The sequence below is a fragment of the Pomacea canaliculata genome, linkage group LG14 (assembly GCF_003073045.1).
Source record: "Pomacea canaliculata isolate SZHN2017 linkage group LG14, ASM307304v1, whole genome shotgun sequence".
NCBI classification, from domain to species: domain Eukaryota; kingdom Metazoa; phylum Mollusca; class Gastropoda; order Architaenioglossa; family Ampullariidae; genus Pomacea; species Pomacea canaliculata.
In genome coordinates, this window is record NC_037603.1 from 1,642,036 (window position 1) to 1,669,228 (window position 27,193).

The 27,193-nt window shown below is 45.9% G+C and overlaps 1 protein-coding gene across 1 annotated transcript in view; it reads right to left on the bottom strand.

Annotated features, from left to right (window-relative positions):
- The window catches only part of LOC112555855 (peripheral plasma membrane protein CASK-like), a 149,455-nt gene that overhangs the window by 33,440 nt on the left and 88,822 nt on the right, over positions 1-27,193 (bottom strand). The window contains exons 11-12 of the mRNA XM_025224397.1: positions 3,745-3,822; positions 3,252-3,338 (exon numbers count right to left, since the gene is read on the bottom strand). Coding sequence (XP_025080182.1) covers positions 3,252-3,338; positions 3,745-3,822 — 165 coding nt within the window. The remainder of the gene's footprint in view (positions 1-3,251; positions 3,339-3,744; positions 3,823-27,193) is intronic.

Sequence of the window (27,193 nt, forward strand, 5' to 3'; positions counted from 1 at the left end):
CCTCTTTCTCCCTCCGCCCAGTATGCAAGGTTTTGTTTGTATATGTTTTAGCAAAAATTAGAAACATTGCCAATTAGACACCCCACCCCCCAAAAAAATGACATCACTCAGCTACGCATGACATGCCAACGGCTGCCGACAGTAAATGTTTCGCCCGTTACAGCTTAACCGAGTGCCGGTAAAGTTCAACGAAGAAAAAATGGATTGGAAGAGAGAGAGAAATAAAGTACTGTACACTCACAGGCTTGCATCCAGATGCTATGCTTGTCCTTCCGGTATGACGTTTTGAGTTTGAACTTCTGCGCATGCTCAATGTGTATCGGATGCGGGTGGAGACTGGAGGTGGAACGAAAGGAAAGGACGACTACTTTGCGTGTTTGTTTGTTTTTTTCAAGACATCAACAGATGCTCAAAGTAAATCTGTGGTGGGTGGCCAGAAAGACAGGGAAGGGTGGCATGAAAATTATTCTGGCCAAGAGTGTCCCATAGGACTTAAGTCGTGAAGACTTACACTCGAATGACACCAGTCACTGAAGAAGACTGGGAGGCATCCGAAGGAAAGAGAAAACGAGGAAAGAAGAACCTAAGGGCGTGCAGGAGATAACGATCGCGCACGTGCAAAGAATTAAAAAAAAAATTCAAAAACAAACAAACGAATGGCTCAGGCAGCAAGGCTGATAAGAATGCGCATGCACACGCGGTGAGAAGGCCCGACTGTATCATGAATACACCTACACAAGAGGACGCGAGTGAAAGAAGGAGCTTTCACCACAAGCAGTGGGTTCTATTACTGTCTCTGTGACACTCGTGCATGGTGGGGCAGACAACCGAGAGCTTTGTCGAGCACCTGCAACAAAGACTGCCTTCTCTCAGTTCCAGGGTGGAGTGAGTCGGGGGTGGGGAGAGGTCAGTGAGTTTGTGGTGGTGGTGGTGATGGGTAGGGGGAGCAGCCTTCAGCGGGTGCTATTAGCTACGACAGCGGCGACATTGCACATCCCAATTTTTCTTCCTCTTACACTAGAGTTCACGCAGAAATATTAGTAAACATCCTGGGAAAACAATAGTCCCAGCCTCTAAACTGCCCTCGCTGTTTTTCCCTTGCATATACTGGACAAAGAGGAAGTAGGCTTTTATGGACACATACAGGTCAAAAACCCTGTATTCTAACTCTGAAACACTTGTTCCAAAATTATATTTTCTAGTTATTTAATACACTTCCTGTTTGTAATAATTCAGAGATGCTCTTGGGGATCGTAAACACTTTTGAATGCCCCATAACATATTTTACTGATGCATGCAAAATTTGTATGAAATCAGATATAAAGCCGGTCCTTCACACACACAGAGAAAGAGAGAGAGAGAATATCTTGTTAACATTCTTCTGACATCTTGTGACAAATTCGGAACACAGGCCACAATGTGGTCAAACATCAATGTTCGCTCACCTCTCCTCTGTCGTCACTAACTTCTGTGGACACCCTTCACCGGACACCTATCCCCCGGGTCTTGCTAACCCACAGTGTCAAACAGACTATCACCAACTTTGTGACAGAAGATAAACAGATCCTTACAGTCCCCACCGACTGGGAACTTCTGACAGTTGTAAAACAGAGAACCTGAATGCCAGAGAGACGACTGGCACTTCAAGTGTTGCTGGGTTGGATGAGTGGGAGGAAGAGTTGTTAAGGCCCTCGAATATTAAGGATGCCAAACATGCAGGAAGTGACTGGTGTGCGAAAAACGCGGAAGCGAGTGGAGATAATGAGGTCAATGGGTGAAATTTATCCATGCTAGGCCTGCTGAGAGATTTTATTATTTGTCGGTGGAAAGGAAGTTTTTTTTCCTCCATTCACTAACAGCATTTCCCGTATTAGCCCAAAATTTGGAGAGACAATAAGAAAAAAAAAGACAACAGTTACACTGCATCAATGTTACATAATATTTCTCAAACTGAATCGGACCACAACACCGAGCATCACCAGGCTGTCTTCGTGTGGGCCTACAAAGCTTTTTTCCTTTCTTTCTCTCTTTCACATACAAACAGAACGTTTGGTTAGGTTGGTAGGAACTTACTTAAATCTTCGATTAAATAAACATGCACAATATGTAGTTGTTGCATTATTTGTGTAGTTGATGTGGAGGAAGGGGAAGGGCGCGCAACAGAAGTACCGGCTGTATGATGCAAGGGAGGCAAGCCTCGATACATGATAGTCGGACACGAGTAGAGGTTCTTGAATAACAACGCCAGTGTGGGGGGAAAGGCCACAGTTATCTACGAAGTAACATGTGATTGAATGGACGGCAGGAGTGAAACAATAGTTAGCGAAACACACACTTAGGTGCAGAGTGGACATAATAACTCAGCACAGTGAAAAGGAAACCACATAAAGGCGAGCAATGTTATCTAATGTATGAACGAATACACAACAAAGCAACATCTTGTACACAGGGTGTAGCTCTGTGTGTGGGTGGGCGGCGGTTAAAGGTTGCAAGTCCACACCCTTTATCTAATCTCCTCCGAAACTGCCAGAATATTCGTTTCAGCTATGACTCAGACACTAGTTATATTTGGTAGGGTCTGTGCGATTATCTGAAGCATGTGTGTCGTTGATTCTAAATAATAATAACAACAACAAAACCCACCCTGCCACGCAGAACTAATTGTCACATACTCGACTGCACAACAAACTGAAAAACATGGACAGTCATGATTCAAAACGGTACTGATCACTCACACACTCTCTCTCTTGAATCATTTGAGCAGGAAATCCATAGAAAATGGCTGACATAGTATTAATAAGGTATTAATTATAATTAAATGATACTTAATATGTAATTTAATTACCTACTGGATTATCAAGGCAATGTCCCAGACAGGGAGGGGTAGAGAGAGAAAGGACAAGTAGCATTTGGTCTCGCCTGCACCCGATGAACCACGCGTCCATCTTTGTCCACGCTGGTGGATGGGTGAGTGGGAGAGAATGTTAACCAGAAAATACAACACAGCCATGATGTCCCGTTGAAGGGTCACACCTGTCGTTCGATCATGACGTAGGTCACCAGGTAATAACTGCCGACTTGATGACGTGACTTTCTCAGGTCTCTCCCCTCTTCTCCCTCTCGATACACCTAACCCCTATAAACAGTTTAATGTGTAGAACTTTCTATAAAATTCTCTCAGTAGACCTGAGATCCAACCGAGAGCTGCAGGAGAGAGAGAGAGAAAAAAAAAGAGGAACATTTGTACTCACCATGAAGTGCGGTTGCTGTAGTAGATGTCGCAACTCATCTGCAAAGACGGGGTTGGAAGGGTTGGCCTCCGCCAGAAGGCACAGCAACTGCAACAGGCGAGGGCAGTCGGAACATTCAGGCGATGATTATGTTTGTTTTACAATTGCTGATACGACTACTGCGTGGACAGATTAATGTAATGACAGCAACAACTCAAATGCTAGCCGACAGACAGGATCGCATCAAAATCGAGACTCATAACAGGCTCCATAACAACAGAGGGTCTAATAAATAATAAAAACGAGAATAATTACATATCAGGGAGATTAAACTCCAGCAAAATGCTCCCCTTTCCCAAAATAAACATCGTATACCTGGTCTGAATAGCCATCCCACTAATTTCTTTTTAAAAAAGGTTTTCATTCCCTGCCCTCCACCCAGACTCGATCAAACTGTCCGCTCTCTAGGAATGGCTGCCAACTGACAGACATGCGCAGTCGTGGCGGAACTGACCTCTCGAGCTTGCTGCACGGCATCGGCGTTGGGTCTGTGAGACGGGCTGCGAGCTCTGGCATTGATCTTGTCGTACAACTGCCAGAAGAAAACAGACGACACAAGATATTTTAGGCATTAGTCCATTTTGTGAGCGTGCAGGGTGCTTCCTAACTGACCACAGCGTCACATCCACACATTCCCACATAGGTGCTGAAACACAAGTTTCGTGAAGGATCGCCACATACACATTGGCCACAGTCAAATATTCACTCTTGTGAAAAGGATTGACACAGGTGTGGCAGGACACTTACCTGTAAGTACGCGCCCAGAACTCAACTTTTACAGGACAAAAGTGTTCAAAGGGCTGAACAGTCAACACATGGAAGGTACATAGTGAACTCTCAGCTAACTAACATGGCATACAGTGAACATTCAAAAGACGGTAGACAATGAACACTTATATAACAAACACGGAACACAGTGAACACTCAGCTGACAAACACGACACACAGTGAACATTCAGAAGACAAAGTAGACAGTGAAGATGTAAGATGACAAACAATGTTCTCGCACTTACTACTCTGTCGACAAACACGGATTACAGTGAACACTCAGAAGACAAACACGGTACACAGTGAACATGTAAGATGACAAACAATGTCTACAGGTGAAAACTTAGATGACAAACAATGTTCTCGCACTTACTACTCTGTCGACAAACACGGATTACAGTAAACAAACACGGGCTTTATAAATAACTAGGGGGAGGTTCTGAAACTGACCTTTTAATATTCCTCGCTTGTAAATCAGATTGTATCATAATCTTTAGCTTACTTTTATGTACCCTCCCACCTGCCTTCTCTCTCCGCAAGTGTCAGTCCACGAGTAGCTGTGAGTATGAAGGGAGCACGTTTGATGACAAATTTATTAAACAGAAAAAAACAGCCGAATGTAAACATGTTCTGCTCGACTGATAGCGATGATCACACAGCTCATCTACAGGCTGTAAACACTACGAGGGACAAATAAGGTTCCCTGTTATGCCGAGAGGCAAACCGATCTCTCGCATGGGCATACTCTGACCAAGTGGGTGTGAGGCTTTAGAGAGAACAAGCACGGGACCACGATTTAAGTTTGGTGCAAATAAAACTTCCATCGGATAAATCATATCAGAGTGAGAAGGAAGCGGCAAGGCAAGTGTTAAGTAAACAGATGCCACATGCAGAGAGAGAGAGAACAAAAAAAAAAAAATAATAATAACAGCGTGCCCGAGACGAGATCTGAACACACGACAGTCAAAAAGAGAAGGTGCAGACATATAGACAGATAGAGAAGAAAGAATTTGAGACGACCTCATTTATCAGCCCCAAATGTACTCCCTCTCTTAATGTGCAGACGTGAAAGTATGAGAGAAAGTGCTGGAAAATGAACTTCCTGTGTCCACAACAGAGGTCTTGCTGCACTCAGTGCGTGCACGTGTGTGTGTGTGTGTGCGCGTGCGTAGCTTAGTGTGCACGAATCCAAGAGTCGTTTATAAAAATATAAGCCAAACCGATTCTCTAGACAGTAAAAAAAAAAAAAACTCAAACCAAACCAAGCAAACAGGAATAAATACAACAGTGTCTGTGTGTGAGACAGTGCGCATGCGCTTTAGAACAAAGGGACGTAATCCCGAGAGATCTAACTAAATATCAGTACTAACGCCCCTCCTGTTCACACCCTCCCATCCTTTTTTGTTATTTATCAACTTTTCTTTGTTGTTCCCCCCTGGCTATGCCGAGCGCAATGACACACACACATCGACCAGTCGCCGCCCCTTGACCCCGCCCTCCCTCTGTAGTCGGCGCTCTCTCAAGTGCTAATGGCCTGCCGCTGCGGCAGCTTTATTATTTTTTTTTTTTAGGGACAATACTGCTAACCACACGCATGCGGCATAATAAAATTCACGACAAAGGGACACAACATGATGAGTTATCGCCCCGTTCTCCTCCCACTTGTCTCCCAGTGTGCATGTTTATTTGTATACTTCTGTGTGTGTGTGTGCGGTGGTACCTCGGCTCTGAAATAAAACATTTTGAGAGAATTCTGTTTGGATGCTGGACTGATAGCTCGGCACTCACCCGTCGTGTGAGAGACTGAGACGTCTACCTCGGTACCTGTGACACGTGCAGGTGACACACAGGTGACAGCTCCACTTGAAGAGTTCAAGCGATAAAAAAAAACTATCTTTATGCGGTCTTTACATTCTCGTAGGTTTATTTTTTAAAATCATATATATATATACACACACACATATGCTACACGGTCATCATGACACTCAAGAACATTTTGTTGCTAAAAGTGAAAAAAACGAAGTATAAAAAAAATTTTAATTAAAAAAAGTATCGAGCGCAGCATCCGTGTATCTCTATCAGCCATTCAGTGCGCCACAACACAGTGGAGGATGTCGATAAAACTGAAACAGGAAGTGGTCATTAAAGCAGCTAATGCAGCGAAAGATATGAAAGCGGCAACAAAGAAAAAGTCTCAAATAATGGAAGCGATGGAGAAGTTATTACTGGGGTAGATTCATGATAAACAGACAGCAGGCGGGTAGACCCCCATCTGTTGACATCCTATGAATAATACGGGGTAGCTAGCCTGGGGTGCATGCCCACACCTATTAAAAGCATTCACACTATATTTTACGAGAGGGATGGGGTGAGTAGAAAAGTGCTTCGCAGCAGCTTTCAAGAACGGACTGCGGTCGAGTACCGAGCTACCCGAGTACATATCTTGCAATACTCAACTTTATCTGTAAAACAGTTCGTATATAAATATATATATGTAAATAATTGTACACATAAATATAAATAAGGTGTGCATGTGTTTTTAACTGCTTCTGTCAACCCCGGCACAAACAGGTCTGGTCTATATGTATATAGCAGGCGAGGACACTAATACATTATACAGTGAGATAAGTAAGTCTCCTTGTTTTGACGCTAGCGGGGTGGACAGAAGAAACAATCGATCTCTCCTCCCTCTTTCTCTCTCTCACACACACGGACACATTCCCTCTTGGTGTTATGAATTATTCAGGAGCAGACACACCTATTCCAGGCACGCTTGTAGATGCAGGGCCAGACAAGGGGCCAGCCAGCATCTCCGCTTTATCTCATGCACGTTCACGCGGATCTCGTGGGGTGGGACGGAGGGGGAGCTGGAGGCTAAGCAGCACAACACTGTGTTGTCATACCTCTCTGATACACACCATCAACATCTACATTCACAGGGGTTGGAGGTTTGTCATAAGGCTGAGTTAAAAACAACTACAACATCAGGGTGTACTGAAACTGGGGTGTGTGTGGGTGTGGGTGAGGGTGTGAGTGTCTATGTGTGTGTATCCGTCTGTGTGTCCGGGTATTTATGTGTCTGTATCTGTGAGTCTTTGTGTGTATTTGTGTGTTTAACCATTTCGTCATCACTCATAACCCAGCCAATCACAACAACGACATACCCACCCAGGGTGTAGATTCGAACCTCCGACAGTTGTATTCAACGATGCAAACGTACCATTCCAGGAAGAAAAGCAGAATAAAGAGAGAGAAAGAAGAGAGGGGAGTGTGTGTGGTGGTCGTGGAGGGAGGAAAGTTAACATTTACCTGACAAATTAATTTCCTACGTCCACAAACGAGGGCGTCGTTAGTGCCGCTACACATCCGGGCACTGGCAGCAAGATGTTCGCACTCGTCACATCTGCAGCAGCAGCAGCAGCTCCCCTGCCCCCCTGGTGACGTGTTGGTGGTAGAGTTTGCCCTCGGCACCGGGGGTGAGCAGGGATGGGGATCCTGGCCCTGCAGCAGGCGGTCCTCCTCCAGCTTGAGGATCCACAGCAGGGCGCACAGGCGGATCATCGCGCGCTCGTGACGACCTTGCAAGAACACGTCCGCAGAGTTAGCGCTCATGACGGGGTCGACGGGGGCGGGGTCGACGCGGGTCACCGGCAGGGACTCGCGAGGGGTTGAGGGGCAAGGCCGTGCGCGGCGGGAACAGCACAGGGTCACGAGGTCGAGCAGATGGCGGCACGGACGCAGGACGAGATCTAGCACCACCATGTCCACCAACCTGGACACGAGACTCAGGCGTGCTTATTTTTTTCTGTTATTTCTTGGATACGACTGAACACGTTTGGCTTCTTGTGGGAATCATCCTCCATCTGTCAAACCTCTAAGGTTACACAAAAGCTCGGAGACTTTGTTATACTGAGTTTTAGAACTGAACAAAAAGGTTGGCGTATCACCGGAAACCAGGTTTCTGACGATGGATCCAGTCACCCAACGTCTCTAGAGCCTGCAGTCAAACTGAAATGTAGCCTCCGCTTATCAAACCGTTGTCGAAACATTTTTAGTTCACCTGGCTGACGCCCAAGCTCCCTCCAGGTGCTGACGTCAGCACCGACAATCGTCTGACGCCCCCTTACTTCAGTTTGCTGCCATGTGTACCTCTCAATGGTGTCCAGCCCCACAACTTTAAACTCTGATGTTGTTTGTCATGCGTTCACTTCTCCAAACTGTAGTACACGTGACCAACAAGGCGCTTGAGAGTACAGTCCCTTTATCCATCAGACTCCCTTCCCCGAAGAAATCTTTTCAAAAAGAATCACACATTTCTGTACACGTTGAAAGAACTCTCTTCCAAGCAGAAAAAAATACACAAAGATCAGCAACCTAATTAACAATAAAATTTAAAAAGAAATGGACGGTTACGTTCGACGTCACAGACCTGACGTCACAGGGATCGAACTCCGGCTACCAATGATAGGTGTCGCTGCCTCTCAGCTGAAAACAAGACTTACAGTTGGGTCCAGAGAGCGAGGCGACCCAAACACTTGTACCTCGTCAATAAGGTCACTAAAAGGGTGAAGACATGTTTACCCAGTGAAACTAGACGATAGAAGCCCACGATTCTCTCCCCTATCCATCCTCCATTTTTATCCTTTCTTTTCTTCCTATTCTATGAAAAGAGGACTGCGTCCAGGAACAAGACGATTACAAGGAGGTGGTCAGGGGGCGAGACGGGGTAAGTTCTCTCCCTTCCCCATCCCACCACTCCCTGCCTGTGCATGCAAATCCTGTAAGATTGCCTCCCATGGGCGACTCGTTTCCTGCGGGCGGAGACGATTCCGAATAGCGAGGGAAATAGATTGTCAACTGTGTAATCCTAGCCAAGCAGCTAATCGATCTCAATATGCCACGCACGCACGCGCACGCACACACTTATTCACGCTCGGGACACGAGCGTAACCCGGGGCAAGAAAGACATTAACGAGACGGGTGTGCATGAAAAATAAATTTACCATATTGTTGAATGTGATGTGTGATGCGACCCACATCATCGAGGAAGCCAACCCGTGTCCGTGCAGGACAAACTAAACAATTCGTGTCATTCCTTGGAGAAAACTGTGAGACAAACTGACCCTGGCAGGTGAGGCCGGACAAGCTCAGATGGACGTGTCCGTCTGTCAGACCGGCTTGTCTCGGGACTTTACAGACAGCTCCCTCAGGTCTGTTCTACAACCTATCGGCTGGCCCCAAAATTGTATTTTCTCCCTTCCTCTCCAAACCCTTCGTCTAGGTATCGCAAAACGCTGAAGACATTCAGTTCCATCAGATCCCGCGCCACTGACAAACATCTCCGGACTGCTTTCTAACGAATTTTCCAAGTTAACTTCCAGAACCATGCCAAAGAACAAATTCGCTTTTGGGTTCAACTATCAACATTTAAAAAAACGCAGACGATGCGAACTGACGGATGCACAAAAGTTCAAACTTTATGGTCTGTTCTCAGTTTATTGCTCTAAGTTGTGGGAAGTAAAGGTCGTGAACTTTTTCCAAAAAAAGAAATGAAAAGGAACTAAACAACAAATTTATTGCAAATCTGTTGTCGAATTTTATCGCTGTTAAATGGTCCACCGAGACAGCCTACAACTTTGCGAGAGGCTGAGTTGATCTCGGCAGACAGCCAGCAGTCCAGAAAATATACATCCGTGATCACTCGGTGGCCTCGCTTTCAGATAGGATCGAGGCGGCGCTGGAAATACGAGAAAACGAGTGGCTTGAGGTGAAAATAATCTTCGGGAGTACGATTAATCTCCAATCCGTGTTTATTTTTGTCTTGAAGAGAAAAGCGAGAATGAATGAGCTTGGAGGATAAGGAAGAAGACTTGTGGTGATGATGATGAAATAGAAAAGAAAACAATTTAAGAAGAAAAAAACTGTCTCTCCATAAAAACAACAAATGGAAAGAAAACAAGAGGACGAACCACGCTCACGCATGACAGGACCCAAGGGATACAATTCATCCATCACATCCAGACCACCCCAGCAATCATGCCACCCAATTAGCGCCCAATTTTCATGTCCTGCTGGACGCTGGGGAACCGGGGAAACTAGAGAATCATCAGGGTGGGAGGTGAGGGTGGGGAGGGAGAGAACGCGAGCACGTGCGCGTGGCTAAACGACGATTGGCTGATCGGAGCAAATGCGAACAGGAAGTGGGCAGCACGATGGCGGTCGTCTCCCATCACTGGCCTCCGCCATTCGGTGAGCACGGTGACGTAAGCTGGTGGGTGAGTTCTCCGAGCTTGTAAGGTCATTTCTAAGGCAACGAATGACCTGTTGTGAGAGGAGCGAGGAGAAGGGGAATCAATGTTTTATGCCGAGTCAGCAGGTCTGTAAACAGATGCCACATGCAGAGAAAGAACAGCATTACCGAGACGAGATGTGAACCGAGGACAGCCAATCCTCACTGACAGGCGCTAACCGTTGCGACATAAGATTGCAAAGCGAGAACCGAGAGAAATTTAAAAAAACCACAAAACAACAACAAAAAAACAACAACAACCAAAAAAAAACAACCAAAAAAAAAAAAAACAAAACAAAACAAAAAAACAAAAAACGAAGAAAAAAGAGAAGAGTGGAAAGAAAGGAAAAGAGATGAGTCGAGTCCTAGAGACGGCTCACTAAGGAATGTTCTAGATGCTCTAAGACTGCAGTGTGCAGGTGAATGCCATCTTAACGAGTCGCTGCATCCTGCCAGGCTTGTCGATGAGCTCAGCTCTACAGACCAGGTCAGCTGCATTCCATGTACACAATTCTGTTTTCCAGCTGGCCTGGCAGGTGGATTGAAACAAGTGAAGCAGACGGCAAGCGTGTGCCAGGGACAGTACATTCTGTGGATTGCTGTCTCAAGGTAGGCGCTCGCTCCTCCCGCTCTCCTCCTAGTTCCGGCTAGCTTAAGCTAAGGGGCAAAGGATTAAGAGCAGGATGAGGATCCAGAGACTGGGTAAAGATATAAGGAGGTAAAGAGAACAGGGTCAGGATACAGTGCGGTGAGGATACAGAAAATAAGGATGCATTGTGGGAATGATTAAAGAGGGATCAGGAGAACAAGGATACACAAAGTAAGGAAATGATTTAGAATAAGCTCGGGATACAGATACTGAGGCAGGGTTAGGGTTAGGGACAAACACACAGACAAGCAAGAAAAGTATAACAAAGAATGGAGTAGGAATGGACACAAAGAAAGGAAAAAAAAACAGACAGAAGGACAGGGAAGGAAGATGGGTAGAAAGAGAGAAAGCGGGGAGGAGGAAGAGAAATATATAAATATAAACACATCCTGCACCGATTTATAGGACCCATCGATAATAAGCGAGGAAACGGGAGAAAAAGAACAAGGAAGAGAGAAAATAGTGAGCGAGGACGAGAGAGACTGCAACTATTTCAAGAGAACATCAATAAAGTCACGACCATACACTCAGGAAAAAAATGAGGTCAACGTCTACACGCTAACAGGTTGCTGGTCATACCCTCCTACTTCCCCACCCTGTTCCCTCCCCGCAGACACCTAACCCCTCCTCCCCAACACAAACCTCTTCGGTGGAGTAATGATCTGGTGGTGAACGGTTCCTTGGGGGCCGCCATTGAGCGACGTGACGAGACCCGACAGCCCGGCGTCACTTCCGCCCAAGACAAGCGCTGAATCCCTCGGAGAGTCCTCGCGCCAGACGATCGACAAGAGGCTGGTTAGGACGAGGAGACTACCAGGGGCCAGTAATGTGCCCCTCCTCCTCTACCTTTGCCCTCTCCACTCCACCACCCCACCCTGGGGTCACCTGACGGCAACACTTTTTCCCTTGACAATAGGCAAGCCACCATTTTGTTTTGATAAGCATTTTAGCAATCAGTGATACCTAGACTTGTACCCATCTTCCTCCTTTCGACGGATGTTTTCTCTAAAGCGATAAACACCATGAACTTTATGTGAGTTCAAGATGGCCAGCAAAGGGTGGCTACTCTAAAAGCTACTCTTGGTACACATGCCCTCGATTCCTTCATTTCCTCGGAGAAAAAGTCGGTCACCTCCCGTTTCCTTCCTCCATCATGACACTTGCAACAAGATTTTATTGAAGGAAGGGTGGTGACCGACCTACTAGAGACTTTTTCCCGAAGGTTCTTGGCGCCTGCGCAGTCCAACAGCTCAGGCGAGGAACGGTCTGTGGCAAGAAATCGACTGTGAACTGTGGAGGACAAGCTTGCAGGCCATCCAGTCGATACTCCTGTTTCCACGACAGCCTGATAAATGACTTCTGCCGCCACTGTACTCTACCACCTACTGACACGAGTTGCCTCCCCGCCACTTGCATCCATTCTCTCCCTTGCCACCGCCTGGGCTAGAGCCAACAGGGATTGTTTACCAGGCGGAGACTATTAAAACACACGGAGAAAAACCAGAAACAGTGGCAGTCCTCCCGTCAAAACATGGATCTCACCTAGCGGCCACCATTCTCTCTCTCTCCATCTCATGGACAGTATTGAGAACGACTTCTGCAACTAACACTGACATGACAGTTGGATGGAAGTAAGATCCTGTCATTAGCTACCTCTGTCAATGATGTTCATGTGGACAGTTCTCAAACATTTGACACTGACAAATATTTTTCTACCATTACAACTGTTTTACTTTCGAAATGGTTTGTTCCCGAATTGTAAGTTTAAAATTTCTAAACACCTGACTGCCATGAATGTGATTACCTTTTAAATGCTTCTACAGGTCGCAAAATATAAACATGAGGTCCTTGAGGGTGTTGGGGGCAAGAAATATTGCAATAACAAAGCTGGATTACTCACTGTGTGGAGCGAGTTATCTATGTAAGCACATGTGAAACCAAAATGAGCATCAAACCGCCAAAATGGAGGAAGAAGAGAATTGTGGGACGGGGAAATCCCCCGATACTCAGCACCGGTGACCTGCCGACTTCAAACTCTCAACACCAGGTTTGTTTGGAGGACGATGGCGAGGAATATCCAAGCGAGAGGTTAAAAAGCAGGAGGAACAGAAGGACACGCACGTGCACACACTGTTGTAGCAGTCTCCGCCGTCGTGCACATATCCTCCGGGTTGTTTCCTCCTCACTTTTACTCTGGGTAACACAAACACGCGAGCACACACACACACAGAGACACACGCGAGCGAGCGAGCCACCTTGTTGTCTACTCCAGGCGAGAGCTCATTCACAAGACACGGGAAGTGGAATCCACAGCAGCACTACTACCACCATCACCACCACCAACAGCAGCAGCAGCTCGCCACCGTTGCCAACATTTACAAGCCGCTGGCACAAAGATCACAGCTCCATGGCGCGTGGCTGTCTCGCGCTCACCGTGTGAGTGTGTGAGTGTGTGAGTGAGTTCGCTCTCAAAGACTGGCCACACACCGTCGCAGAGGGAACACGCGCGCTCGATGATACCTGCGACCTTTTGTCGGCGGCCTTCTTGGCGCTTGTAAAACTCCAGTCATCTCGAATTTAGCTTTTATTCCTTTATTTTTGCCTTCAACTGTCAACTTTGACTCTTTTCGTAGCTAAAAACAAACATCAGTGAAAGCAAAAATCAACAAGAAAGCTGACACTGGTTCCAGACGTCTTCTATGTTTTTCGCACAAGGAAGAGGGGTGGGGATGAAGAGGGCTGGGGAGTTGGGGGTGGACTCGAGAACCATCCCTCTCTGGAGGGCCACCGACGTACTCCAGTTTACTGTCTGATCCCTGATATACGGCGAGTGAAAGCTGAGGCGCGAAGCACGAGGCGCCAGCCTTGAGAAGGGCGGGGGTTGGGGGTGGGGTGGGAAAGGTTTCCCCCGCGTGCCAGCAACGCTGTGTGACGATCAATATACACCATGTCACCACCACACCACCACCACTACCACCACCACCACCATAACCAACGCTGTTGCCGCCGCGGCCACAATCACCCAACACGTCAACTTGGCCCCCCCACTCCCCACAATACCCCCGACCCCCGCTCCCCCTACCACACACACTACTCCTGCTCCTCGCATCTGGCCACGCGGCAGGCAGCTTGTAACGTCAGCAGCTGGAGGTCAGTGATGGGAGGTCGTCGTCAGACCTAGTCGTACTGAAGTGCGGACGGTCGGCTGTCCGGCTACCTGTGTGTGAGAGTGAGACTATGAGAGAGAGAGGACACGTCTGCCGTACTTTGTGTCAGCAAGTGACTTCTCAACCTGCGCGTGGAGTGTTTGTGTACACGCGCACTAACTGCCTCCTCACAACCGGTTCCGTCAGAACTATACGCCTGTACAAAAAGACTTCCAGCACTTTCCTGCCCACAAGACCATCTCTGCTTATTTACTCCTTTAAAATTGGAGTCACCCGTGTCTTCTACCCGCTCCACCTCCTGTCGGAGCCTCCTCCCCATTCTGTCGGTTCCAACAACAAACATCCTCCACCACGCCATCCCGAGCTAACAAATATAATTCTGTGTGATGATCGGAACATAATGACACAGTAGCAAACAGCTGTGTTGACTGCCGACCCCCCGCCTTTCGGAGGTAAACCAGCTTCGGTGCCATTAAAACTGCGAGACTGTGTTACATTCAGTACACGCCAGCAGGACGAGAAGAGTCGGGGGGATGGGGAGGGAGAGGTGCGGACACTTCGTCAATAGCCGCTGGTCGCTAATCTCGTAGAGTGGCCGAGGGGAGAGATGGAGGCGATGGGCGAGGTTCTGCAGACGCGAGTCAGTGACGTCACGAAGCCCATATTTGACACCGAAAATGTGACGTCAGCACCTAGCTCGCGAAAGTCCACGTCCTGTCGTCTGCCCGAAGGACAAGCTTTCTTGTTTTCATCTGGAACATCTACCCGCCCTTCTTCCCCCGCCACCTGGCTCCGTTTCGTGAAAACACACTGACGTCATCACAAGAAGAAACGGTGGTCAGAAATATTTTTACAAGAAAAGGCGCTCCCACAAAAAACAAAACAACAAAAAAAAAACCAAACCAAAACAACAACAACAACCAAACAACCAACCAAACAAAAAACACAACAACAAAACAAACAAAGAACAAAAACACACAAAAACCAAACACAACAACAACAAAGCAAAAACACAACAACAAAGCAGACAAACAACAAAAAACACAAACATCTGTATTGTAATTAGGTTCAGTGACATTCCAAAAGATCAAAGACACACCTGCACTACTCCCGCTCTCCAAATGTTTCGACTCCACAGGTAGAATGTTTATCATCCTGACTACACTGACACCTGCAGTATGTGTCCAGTGACTTTTCCAGAAAGGTTGGACACAGCTTCCTCATCCTTAACCTTTCCGTTCAGACGACCAGAATATCCTGCTTCTCGCCTACCGAACACAAGAATGCAACAACCTGCTTTATTCAGAAAAAAAAAAAAACAACAACCAGTAGGGTGGAGGTAGGAGGGGAGAGGGGGAAGGCTCCGGGAAGAATCTCAGGAGGACGAGAGAAAAGGCCGGCACGGCTCATCCCTTAACAAATTCAAACTCACAAAATTCCAATCAGGCTGTCATCGCCCTCTCTCAGACTTATTGATAGGCCGGGGGAAGGATCGATGCCGGACCCCTCCTTCCTCTGTGCGGTCGTGGACGCCGCCAGGACTGACGATGGCAGGCTGGTGGATGGAGGAAACATGTCCGACGAGTCCTGGTGAGGAAAGTCGTCACCAGAAGTAGGCGAATGGTAGTAAACATTAAAAAGAAAAAAATAAAAACATCAAAAAAAAAAAAAAAAAAAAAATCATGAAATGTAACTCGAATAGAAAGATAACCAAGCATCGAACAAGTTCTTTCCCGATCTGTACTCAGCATCAAGCGATTCCCTGGAGGCACAATTACATCGCCGGGCACAGCTCATCAATGAGCTCGAGATGGCGAGAAATAATTTTTTTTTTTTAAAAACCCAAAGCGGAGGCGGAGAGGGTGGAAGGCAACTATCATTTTTTATGGGTCTTCCTCCTCCCACCCAGGATGCACGATGCTTAGGCAGACGATTTCTCTAAGCCTGGATTAGGACCCAACAGGCGAGAGAAGCGTCTCGAAGCCAGACGACAGCGACTACTGCCCCCGACATTCTATTCCCCTCGGACACCCGCAGACGAGCTGCTGCCTTCCACAGAAGAGAATATCCAGCCGAGGTTTTGAACAGGCATCAATTTGCAATCGTTCTCTATAAACCTCTTCAGCTCCAGTCCGCCCAGGAGGAGATCGATGAATCTGAATATCCAGCCCCAGGGAGACAGTACGTAGGGTCCGGGTAGTGGGTGTGTGGGGGGTGGGGAGATAGGGGTTGGGAGGGGTCTGGAAAAAAGTTGGTGGATCTTTTAGAAAGCTTAAACTTGTGTTTACCCCGGTTTCCTTCCACCACCCCTTGTACGACAAGGACAGGGGAGATAAGGTCGATGGAAAACAGTATCGTCTTGATAAAACATTGCTTCGTGGTCGAAAAAAAACAAAACAAACAAAAAAAAACAAACAAAACAAAAAAAAACAAAAAAAATAAAAAAAATAAAAATAAAACAAAAACAAACAAATTAGAAAAGAAATAAAAACAAACAAACAAACAAAAAATCACCTCCCACGCGCATGCGCAACAAAACCCACCAAAAGCAATATAAACCTTATCACAGGGTAGGAGGTCGTCACCTCATTTACAAGGGCTTAATCGTGACAACCGTTCCTTTGCAGCCCGACTATCTATCCCCCTCCCACTACCCTCCCAACACTTTGTCCCCTGCATATTGATGATGGCGTCCTTCGTTTTCCTCAGCAGCAACACTTCCGCGGTCTTTTTTTCTTATTTGATGGAGAGAGAAAAAAAAAACCCAACAAACCATCCCGCTAATATCGATTGTGGGCGTTCCTCCACTGCCTTTTAACTCCTGTTGTTTTTGCGCCCAGGGACCAGACCCAGTCGTGAAATTACAACAAGATCACAGTTTGTAATACACGCTGTCTGATGGTTTCACTGATGGTAGAACTTCTGGACAAACCGGTTGAACTACTTACTACTCGACACACATCCTTATCTCACATTCCTTAAAAAAACAATCTTCTCAAACAAAACTTGGAACATAAAATACTCGAAGACGCACATAATCCTCTGTGTGTTCCTGAAAAAGCGAGTCTGGAGTGGTGGAACGAGAGGTCAAAGACCTCTGCCGGAAGTGTCCTCGGTACTGAACGCTCGTGTGATGAGATAAGTGCTGAGGAACCACGATCAGGCTGATGTAAGGATAGTATACAAGCACAGAAGGAAGCAAAACAGCTTGAATAAGACGAGGACCAACCCTGTAACCACCCGTGCTGCCATGTACCCAGTTGTTGCCCCTTACCACCGGTACCAGCATAACCGTCCAACTGGAACCAGTCAATGGGAGGAGAATGAGTGACTCAAAAGAAAAAAAATATTAAATCTGAGATATTTATAGCTGTAGCAATAGCTTGACAGATCCATGAATAATTATTTTTATTTACTGCCGACTTCTGTGCACCACTTACTACTAATAGTCTTTCATCAACAGACGATGTTACACTACTAGCCCCACATACACACCACCAAATACACGCGACACATTTTTAGTTCCATGTTCCTATGTTGCATATTTCAGAAGAAATTAAATAAGCAAATAAATTAAAAAAATAAAACCAGAAGAAAAAATTAAAAGAGCAAATTAACCTGCGAAAAAAAAAAATTCTTTTCGCTTGTTAGGACCAAGAAGTGCTGGAAGTGCTCAGCCCCTGAAGACCTCGGCTGATCAAATAATCAATGGCCGGCAGGACTCGACACCCACAGCGCAAAAAGGAAATTCTTGTTAACGCCTCGGTTAGACATTCCACAGTCTTTCTTTCTGAGAACAGTTATTTCTTTAAAAAAGTTGTCGAGATTATCAAAGCAAGATGATGGAGGCCGGTTGATGCTGTTCTTGAATGTTTCAGTGATATGGAGATCCCCTGGTGTGAAGAGGGTGTGTTGGTTGAACGGGAGGAAAATACTGGTAAGACTCAGGGGTCGAGGGTCAATGGAATGTTACGGAGATGGAGAAGAGAGCAGTCAACCAAGCAGTGACCAGAGGAGGTCACAGCTTCTGACGAAGGTGTAATTAAGAAGGTAATTGCATGCTGAAGGTCTTCCTCCTTCATCAGGAGAAGGGATCTTGGCCGAGTGCGGAGAAGCTGGAAGTATGAAGAGGAAGAAAGCTTCTGGGACGGGGGGACTAAAGTCGGGGGGAGAATTTGTCAGCTTGCCGCTAATGGAGAGACCCAATCATCCGTGCGACCACCTTTGATCATAGGAAACGCACCTCTTGCAGCTCTTGTTTTTATTTACACGGAGAAGTCGAATCGCGTGTATGCACGCGCATGCAAATACACACTTTTTCTTTTCTTTCTCTCTCTCGACCTCTTTCCTCACGCAAGCACACAGTATGTGGAACTCACAAGAAATATCACACGATGTTGCAAGACCGATTCTGACAGACCACCACTACGGAGTAGAGCCAGTGAGAAGACTAACCAGTGTGGCAGGAGATCGCAGACTGCCAAACACACAGACAAGATACTAACGGTGGTAACGATGACGAACGATGTTTCTTTGGTCTCGCCGAGGGCTCCCAACAGAGACACGATCGCCAACCCTCGACAGGGAAAGACGAAAGTCCACAGTCACCTATGACCTGGAAGTGTTTGCGGGATCCTGCAGTTGAAAACATCGGCTGATTGTCTTCAGGTTTCCGTTTTGCAAACGGTCCACTTATGGCCACAGAGGACTTTGCAGGCCTAATGGGAAGTAATGTCAACCTGGATGATGCACCTTATTACTAGGGTCCCCGGAGAGGACAGGCTTTTACAAATAATTAGTGGCTCTCGTTTAAAAACCTTTTTCAGAGACACGGATCTCTACAAATAAAGAAGCAGTCAAGCATTACATGACACACATCGGGAGGAACAACGGCGCAAACTGAATCAATCGAGGTTCAGCCTCGTGTATAGAAACACAATATATACATAAGCTCTATGGCAAGCTTGCTACAAAAGAAACCTGGGGAATGTTTCTGAATCATTTATCTTGTTGGAAAAATTAAATGTTGTACACTTTGAACTAAGATGCATACCTTTGTGTTGTTTGTTAGTTTTTGATTTTTTTAAAAGATGGGTTGGGAGCGGTTGGTTAATGATGGCGCTAAAATGATCAAATTAGGTTTAGGATAGTATGAGTCAGTTCTGTTTACTTTTTGGTCATTTTTTTCTGTTTTAAAAAAACAACAACAACAACAACAACAACAACAACAAAGACGTAATCCCAGATCCCCACCAAAACAAAACATTAACATCCATCGAAAGAAACCAGGTTCAAACCAACCCACAACATCCCCCTCTCCACAAAAAGCAAAACACTCAACATTCATTATCCTCCTCCACATCAGCATCATCAGGAGCCAACTGCTTTCAACTCTCCAACAATTCGCCCACTTACCCATCTCCCTCCACCCCAAACCCCACTCTTTGAGCTTGATCTTTCAGCCACTTTGAAATCTCACTTCCCTGGCACAACAACTGCAGGCCCCACCAGACCCTGTAATCAGGGTGAGAACTCACAGCGCGTGCAAAGCTCGTGCACTCGTGTGTTGGAGTCGTCTGCTTGACAGCCAGCAGCAATGAGATGGAATCCCACTCAAAGGTTGCTGTCGACCCTTCAAAAGAACCGGGTGCCGGGTGGCTTCTCCTTCACACCATGCCTCGCTGGAATTACAGAGCCCACACCACGGGGAGACCGCTTGGCTGAACACTGCTCTCCGTGACCCAGAGAACTTTGACCTTTGCGCATGTCGGCATCAAACTTTCCGGAAGATGGTAAATTAGGCGGACAAATCGCCAGCCTTGTTATGGTTAGATGAGAGCACATGATGACTGGTGCGGGTCAAAGGTCTTCGTACACTAGATAGACACTGATGGGGGAGAAGTTTGACTATCAAAAAATGCAGACGCGCTACAGACATAAATCCAACAAGACAAGTTGAAATTTTAAACTTCAATATCAATCTCTAGACATCAACTGTAAGACAGTACCTTGATTCCTACTAAATCAACACTAATCATTTCTCTCTAACAAACAAACAAACAAACAAACAAACAACTAACAAACAAACAAACAAACAACATTGCATCTTGAAAAGAAAACATCTTCATTACACTGTGAAAATCTCCTCATACACCCACACTCACCTGCCTCATACCCCACCCCAGCTCATGCACCATGACTACCTCCCACAAAAACACGCGTTACAAGCTTTCAGGGCCATTGGTCAGCAAAACATAAGTAAACAGTGCAAATTTGTTTACCACATCGAAACAAAGAGAAAGTTCTTCAGGTCATGTGTACTGTGTTTTCAGAGCATGGTGTCCATCACCCGGTACTTTACAATGTTTACATCCCAAGTCTACAGACAGGGGAGAGAAAACAGATACATGTACTTCCTTTACATATCCTCCAGACAACAGGATCATGGCCAACAACTTCCGAGGGTGTAAACCAATATCTATTGATTGCAGGGATGCTTACTTGGGTAGGTACAAAGGTCTTTCTTGTGTGAGTCTTGCTTACACTGTAGGATACATTTCTCTTGGCAGACAAATTGAAAAACTGTTTTAAACAGGAGAGTGAGAACTGTTCTCCAGACTAGAATACCATTCCTGGCAGAATGTGCAGCAGGATATCGATGTGCCCATGTAACACACATGTAACTCTCACCCGTGATGGAAGGTTCTCGACAGGACAAGGGGTTCTCATGTTGGAGAAGGTGCTGTCATGTAAAATCAGCAATTTCATTTTTTTAAGAACAAGATTAATAAAATGGTGAGGAGGGGTGGATTTTAAGCCCGTGTCTTTATTCCTAAATGATACAAGCAGTTAAAACGAATAAATATTTAACCTCTACCACACCATGGCCTGCAAGCACTCCTCACTGTGGTCTTCAGAATCCGTCTGACGAGGGTTGCGCGAGGCAGACACAACAAAGCAAGCGCTCGACACCATAGTTTGCAGCCTCTGCAATCCCCTTCTGATCCCCCTTTTCCCCCAACCCAAGACCACAGCGGTTGAAAGACTTTGGCTAAATGAAAGGAAGCTGATTTGTCTGAGATCGCGAAGCATGCGCGTTGGCATGTCGAAGACGAAGAGGTGGACAGACTGCCAGTACCGGAAGGAGCCGACCAGCATCCTTATCATCTCCACTTGCACAGACAGTAAGATCTTTGATGGCTGTAGGTCAGCACGACCTGTTTCAGCTTGCAAGCGACTCGAAGACCATCAACATCCGATGTCGAATTATGTGGACAGTTTCTTGACAACCGTCTTATTGAACACAGACACGACATGTTGACAGCCGACAAAGTTAGACAAGACTGCTGGTACTATTCAGTGGTTCTGGGACAGACATAACTGGAAAAATATACAGGGGCAAGCAGCGAAAAGAACCAAAATATCGCGAAGTGAAAGAACGATGTAGTCACGTGACACAAGCTGGACCACACGGTGCAGGGATAATAAACCATTCACAGCAACCAACCTAACACCTGTAACATGCGGCACCTGGTAACATTTTGCTTCTGCTGGTGAGTTCTTGTAAGATGTTGCAGTCAGCAATCAAGACCAGAAACTCATTTCACAAAAGATGTTTATTTGAACGTGTGCCATGGTTACAGTCCCTTATAAACATTGTTTTTTTCTGAAGTTTTACTTCAATAAATAAATTTACTGAATTTACAGGCCAGCAATAAATGTGAAAACATGTACCTTGTTTGACACCCAGAAGAAACTAAGGCGACAGACAAGAAAACCAGATCCCCATAAAGAACACAGAAATTTATTTCATTTAAAGGTAAAAAAAATCGGCTTAAAGTTTTAGAAGTTTGAAAAAACAATTTCTCTGCCCTGTAATTTAATATAATATTGTCAGAAGCATGTGAAATACTTGACTGATTTATCGGGAGCTCTTACAGACCCTAAACCCTCCAAGCTTTTAAAAAGATCGATCAGCAAAGCCAAGGTATTTTTTTTTCTCTTGTCTTCAATGCGACTGGAGGCTTCGCGGAAATTCTCAAACCATTCCAGAGAACTGCATTTGTGTAATCCCGCCTCCTCCCAAACCAGACTCATTAATAAAGAATCTTTAAAAGCTACAAGAAAAAATGGACACAAAAGCAGGCCTAAAAATATTTTTAAAAAATGAATGAGCTTTATTATTGTAATATTAATTTTACAGGAGAGACGAGTCTGGCACAAGAGGTGGAGATAATGGCTGCGAGGACAAAGAGTGAAAGTGAGGTGGTAAAGATTGGAGGATGAGACCTCTCAGAAAAAGAAGAAGAGAGCATTCAGAAGTGGTGAAAGAAAAAATAGTTCGGTCTACCTTCTACACGGTTGACCAGCCGGTCAAGCAGTGGTCTCGCCTGGCTGGCGAAAGACGACATAGTCCGTCGCAGTGTCCTACCGCGGAGCTCGTTCGCACGGCGCGGGGTCAAGAAGGGCGCGGCGATGAAAGTAACTGGTTTGCCGCAGAGCAAGACAATAATAATTAATTTCGCTCGTGTGACCGAGTGCTGTTCCCTTTCAACGGTAGTCGCGAATAGGACTGATTGACCGGTGCACGCAACAACGCAGTTTTGTCCGTTTTTTTTTCTCCACCAACGTTCGTTAAAGTCGGTGAGTGGCGGACACTTACTCACACGTCTGCTCCACACAGAGAAGAGATTCCAATCAAGAGCAGGTGAGATGAAAGCAGATTCATTTTGCGGCTTGCAACAGGTGTGCCGTGCTTCAGATGATGGGACAGGGGCGAGGACAATCGATGTGTCGTCGAGAGGAGACAACTTGTACAAAACCAATCAGTCGCACCTGTTGACAGGTTCTGCGTGTGACTGTGTAGACCATGAACAGGAGATGCGCCATCTTGCTGAGACACACACACACCTTGTCCAGAGTTCTGCTTTGTTCAGGTCGCGGATTCTGCTTACCTGAGTGTGTAACAGGCAAAGAGAAACGGTCCTTTACCTGTAATTATTGTACACGTGTCTGGTCTGTGTGAAGAATTTCTATTTGTATGTGATTGTACTGCACACACACACGCCATACACTTTTATGAAAGTCTCAGTGTATGGCTACCAGTGCTCCTGATGTTCTTCTAACTGTTATACCAACTGATCCTGCACACGTTACCAAATCTCAGAGGAAGCAGAGCCGAGTGATTACAGCGCTGTCGTCCAAACTCAAGAGCGTTGGTTCGATACCCGAGTAGCGCAGCAAACTTTTCCCAGTCGACCCAGCTCGCGGAAATGGGTTCCTGACTATAGTAGGTTGGGGAAGGTAAGGCAGCGAGGAAGAAGAGGTGATTACCACCATCACGTAGAACTGGCCTTGAGAAAAATGAGGCTACTCCCCCCCACTCCAGCAACGACCTGAAAAAGTTATGTGATGACCTTTACCTTTTTACCAAATTGTTACACGCATGTCTTTTAAGAGTTATATTTTCCAGAAATCGATGGCAACAGGATATCACCCCCCCAATCCTGTCCAGGCTCTACTCTGACCTGACGGATCCTGCAATGTCTAAGACAGTAAAAGCAGCCAATGGAATCACAAAGAAATTAAACCCCATGAGGGCTCTCCCTCACCACTACTTCATGCTTTATTTTGTGTGGAAGAGAAACCTCTGACCTTTTTCTTCTTTCTTCAGAATGAACAAAAAAAAAAAAAAAAAAAAAAAAGCTAGCGGCAGTAGCTGGTCAGTTGAAAACCGCCATCACAAGAACGGGACACGCATTCAGACGAGGGGAAGGTTGGTAGTGGGGTGGCTGTGTTAAAAAAAGCAAGAAAGTGAGAGCAAAGCTCGGAATGGTGATGAGGGTGGGGGCGAGGGATGATGGGGGATGGGGATGGGGTGTGGGAGGAGGGTAACGGGGGAAGCGGGAACCGTTGGAAGGTCGGTGGTCGAAGTTAAACAGCTCCGCTTTTGCAAAGGCACGTCGGAAAGCCCTTCAAATGGAAGCTTCGAGCATCAGAAATCAATCGCCGGCGACAAGCATCGTGCAGCGTGCCGTGCAGCGGCGGAGAGCTGGGCCGTGCAGCACACAGCACCTCACGGGCCGCCACCATCAACCGCCAGATTACGTCATAGATAAACATGGCCGCCTGAGTGTCAATTAGGTGTAAGTAGTTGTCAGAATACAAATAGACGATTAGGCTCAAAGTACCCGGGTGTTTCTCTTTCTCTGAATATTCATCAAATACTTCTTGAAAACAAAACTTAATCATTTGACACGTGACATAACAACATGTATGATGGGAGGAGGGGAACCCTACATAAATATCGTCAATAGTCTGAAAGTGGTGGCGATAAGTAAAATGCAAAATAATCTGGAATATTACGAAGTGAATCAAGATATTCTACCTGTTGTTATGGATCAACTGCCAGTGGCCGTATACATGAAGTCGCTACCCGGGGCGAAAGTAAGAACATTATTCATTTATTTTGTCTCCGTAGCTACAAGGCGCTGTTCAAATTTTCGGGAAATTGTTTTTTTTTTTTAAATTATTCCAGGGAATCCTTGCCGCTGCTACGGTCACAAAGGCAAAGAAACATCCGTGGAGTCTGGGAAGTGCGTCGTAACCATGGAGACAAGATACTTGCCCTTGATTTACGCGGGACAAAGATTTATCCTCGCTTCATGAATACGGCCTCTGTCATCTTTACAGGTGTAAGGATCTACCTACGTGTAACAGCCAGGGAAGTGTCTGTCACAGCGGAGAGACTATACTGCCAGCTGGCTGTTGCTGGGTGACTAATAATTTATGAGATCTTTAAGTTCAGCATCCAACTAGTAAAACCTTTGTACACCCATCGACTGGCCCTCGACTGACGATTTATTTCTCTCTGATTTTATTTTATTTATCTGATTTATTTCTATCGCCACCCTTAAACTGAGTGTGTTACTGACAGTGTGTCCGTACAGTAACACTATATTTAAGAATATAGTCGGGTGGACAATGGCACGAGTACACGGGTACCTGCCGGGTGAAGGCTGGTGGTCGCTTTCCAACCTCGGCTGAATTATATTCATTCAACGTAAGGAACACATCACACGAGCTTTTTTTTTTTTGCTGAAAAACCAAAAACAGAGTGGAGTGAAAAGTGATGTAGTTTCCGGGAACATCGATCGAACTGTCGACAGCTTCGAACGCGCTGCCACGCGGGTACGTGACCAAAGGGAAATAACTCTTTTACTGCGCCGCTCCTGTACACAGTTACCACCCATTAACAACAGGGTGTCAGTGCGCGCGCGTGCGTGTTCTCGCCTGTGTGTGTGCCTGGCTGTTTTGATTGCTCAAAAATCATCAGTTGATGTTTTGATTCTCCAGCCCCACCACCAATAAACATTTCACAATGAACTGCGCGAAAAATATGCGCGAAGAGCTTCTTCCGGTTTATGTACGACGGTTGTTTTTGTCAGCATGGCTGAGGGCAGGAGATCGGAGAGGTTTATAGTCTGCTGAGCAAATTGCACCAAACATTTATTGACAATATTTTTACCAAGTTCTCGCACTTTGTGTCATCCATACTGCGCACAAAATGTTTAATTTCTTTAATAAAAATTCATAACTTCCGTTCTTTAGCCGATCTGCACTGAGAATGAAGCGAACATTTGTCAAATAATCCTGTGAGACAAAATGTTAAAAACTGACAGGTGCACTGCTAAAAACAAACAAACAAACAAACAAACAAGCAAGCAAACAAACAAACAAACAAACAAACAAACAAAACCACAAACAAACTTGACCGACAGAAACATTAGGTAACAGTGTTCCTATGAAAGTGTACATCTCATACTTCATTCCACACAAGTCCCAAGATATTTATTCTCGTCGAATGATTCCAATGCACACTGGAACTTTATAGAATAAAGATATCTCTAGTGAGGTCAAAGCAAAACTTGGGGTAAAGGTCACATACACACTGAAGGCTCAAAATCAGAAAATTCGATCACTATCCGCTGTGATCCTAATGAACTTTTTATTGAAATCCGACTCCGAACTGGTTATCAGACAACACGTGCTGAATCAGATATTTTTTATTTGTAAAAATTGCTAAATGGAATGATGTAAACATGTAGCTGTTATTTTAAGGTCTGGCTCGTGTCTTACACTTTTGAATAGGCTACAAATCATTTCAGGGTGAATGAGAGTAAAATCTGAACTACGTATATATGTATATATTCACGTGTTTGGTACTTTGATGTATTTGTATATTGTACCTGTTTGTTGTCTTTTACTGTCAAGGGTTATGTCGAATATCACAGAGATAATAACGATTTTATTGTTATCATCCCAAGCAAATAATTCCGTAAGCTCTTCACTGGTCCCCAATTAATATTATTAAATTGTATTAAACTTCATTATTGATCTGGGAAAGATGAGAGGTCAAAGTTGAACTTAAGTCATTGACTACAGCGTAACCAACGCGCGTGCGTGGGAGCTAGCGCGCGCACATACACACATGTACAACACCAACCACCTACCCAACACTGATGACTGTGGAGGTCGTAGTCCACGGCCCGTCGCCGGTTGTTGGGGACCACCCATCCGTAATGGGCCAAGGCCCGGAAGTGGACATGCGGCTGTGGCGGATGCGCGCGCAAGAAGCGGGCCTTCTCTGGAGTTGCGTATCCTTGCGGAAGTGCCTTGGGGCTGGCGGTCCGGCGCACTGGCGAGCCTTCCGCTGCGAACACCTTGTAGCCTCCCCTGTCTTTAATCATGTTTACTTTCTGGGGTCGTCACTTAAAGGTCGCGGGGTCTCACACGGCCCCACTTCCGTCCACCATTACCGCTGCCTCGTTCCGGATGGAGCACGTCGTCGTGAAAGTCGATTTGTCAGACGACAGCCACAACAAAGATGACAACAGGTTCGTTCTTTCAAGGGTTCACTAGTTAGTTCCCCGGTTCACAGGTTTTGTCTGTGGAGTTTGGGCCACAGTGGGTTAGTGGCACCACTGCAGTGTTACCATGACGACATTCACCAGTCTCTCACCCCTACCAA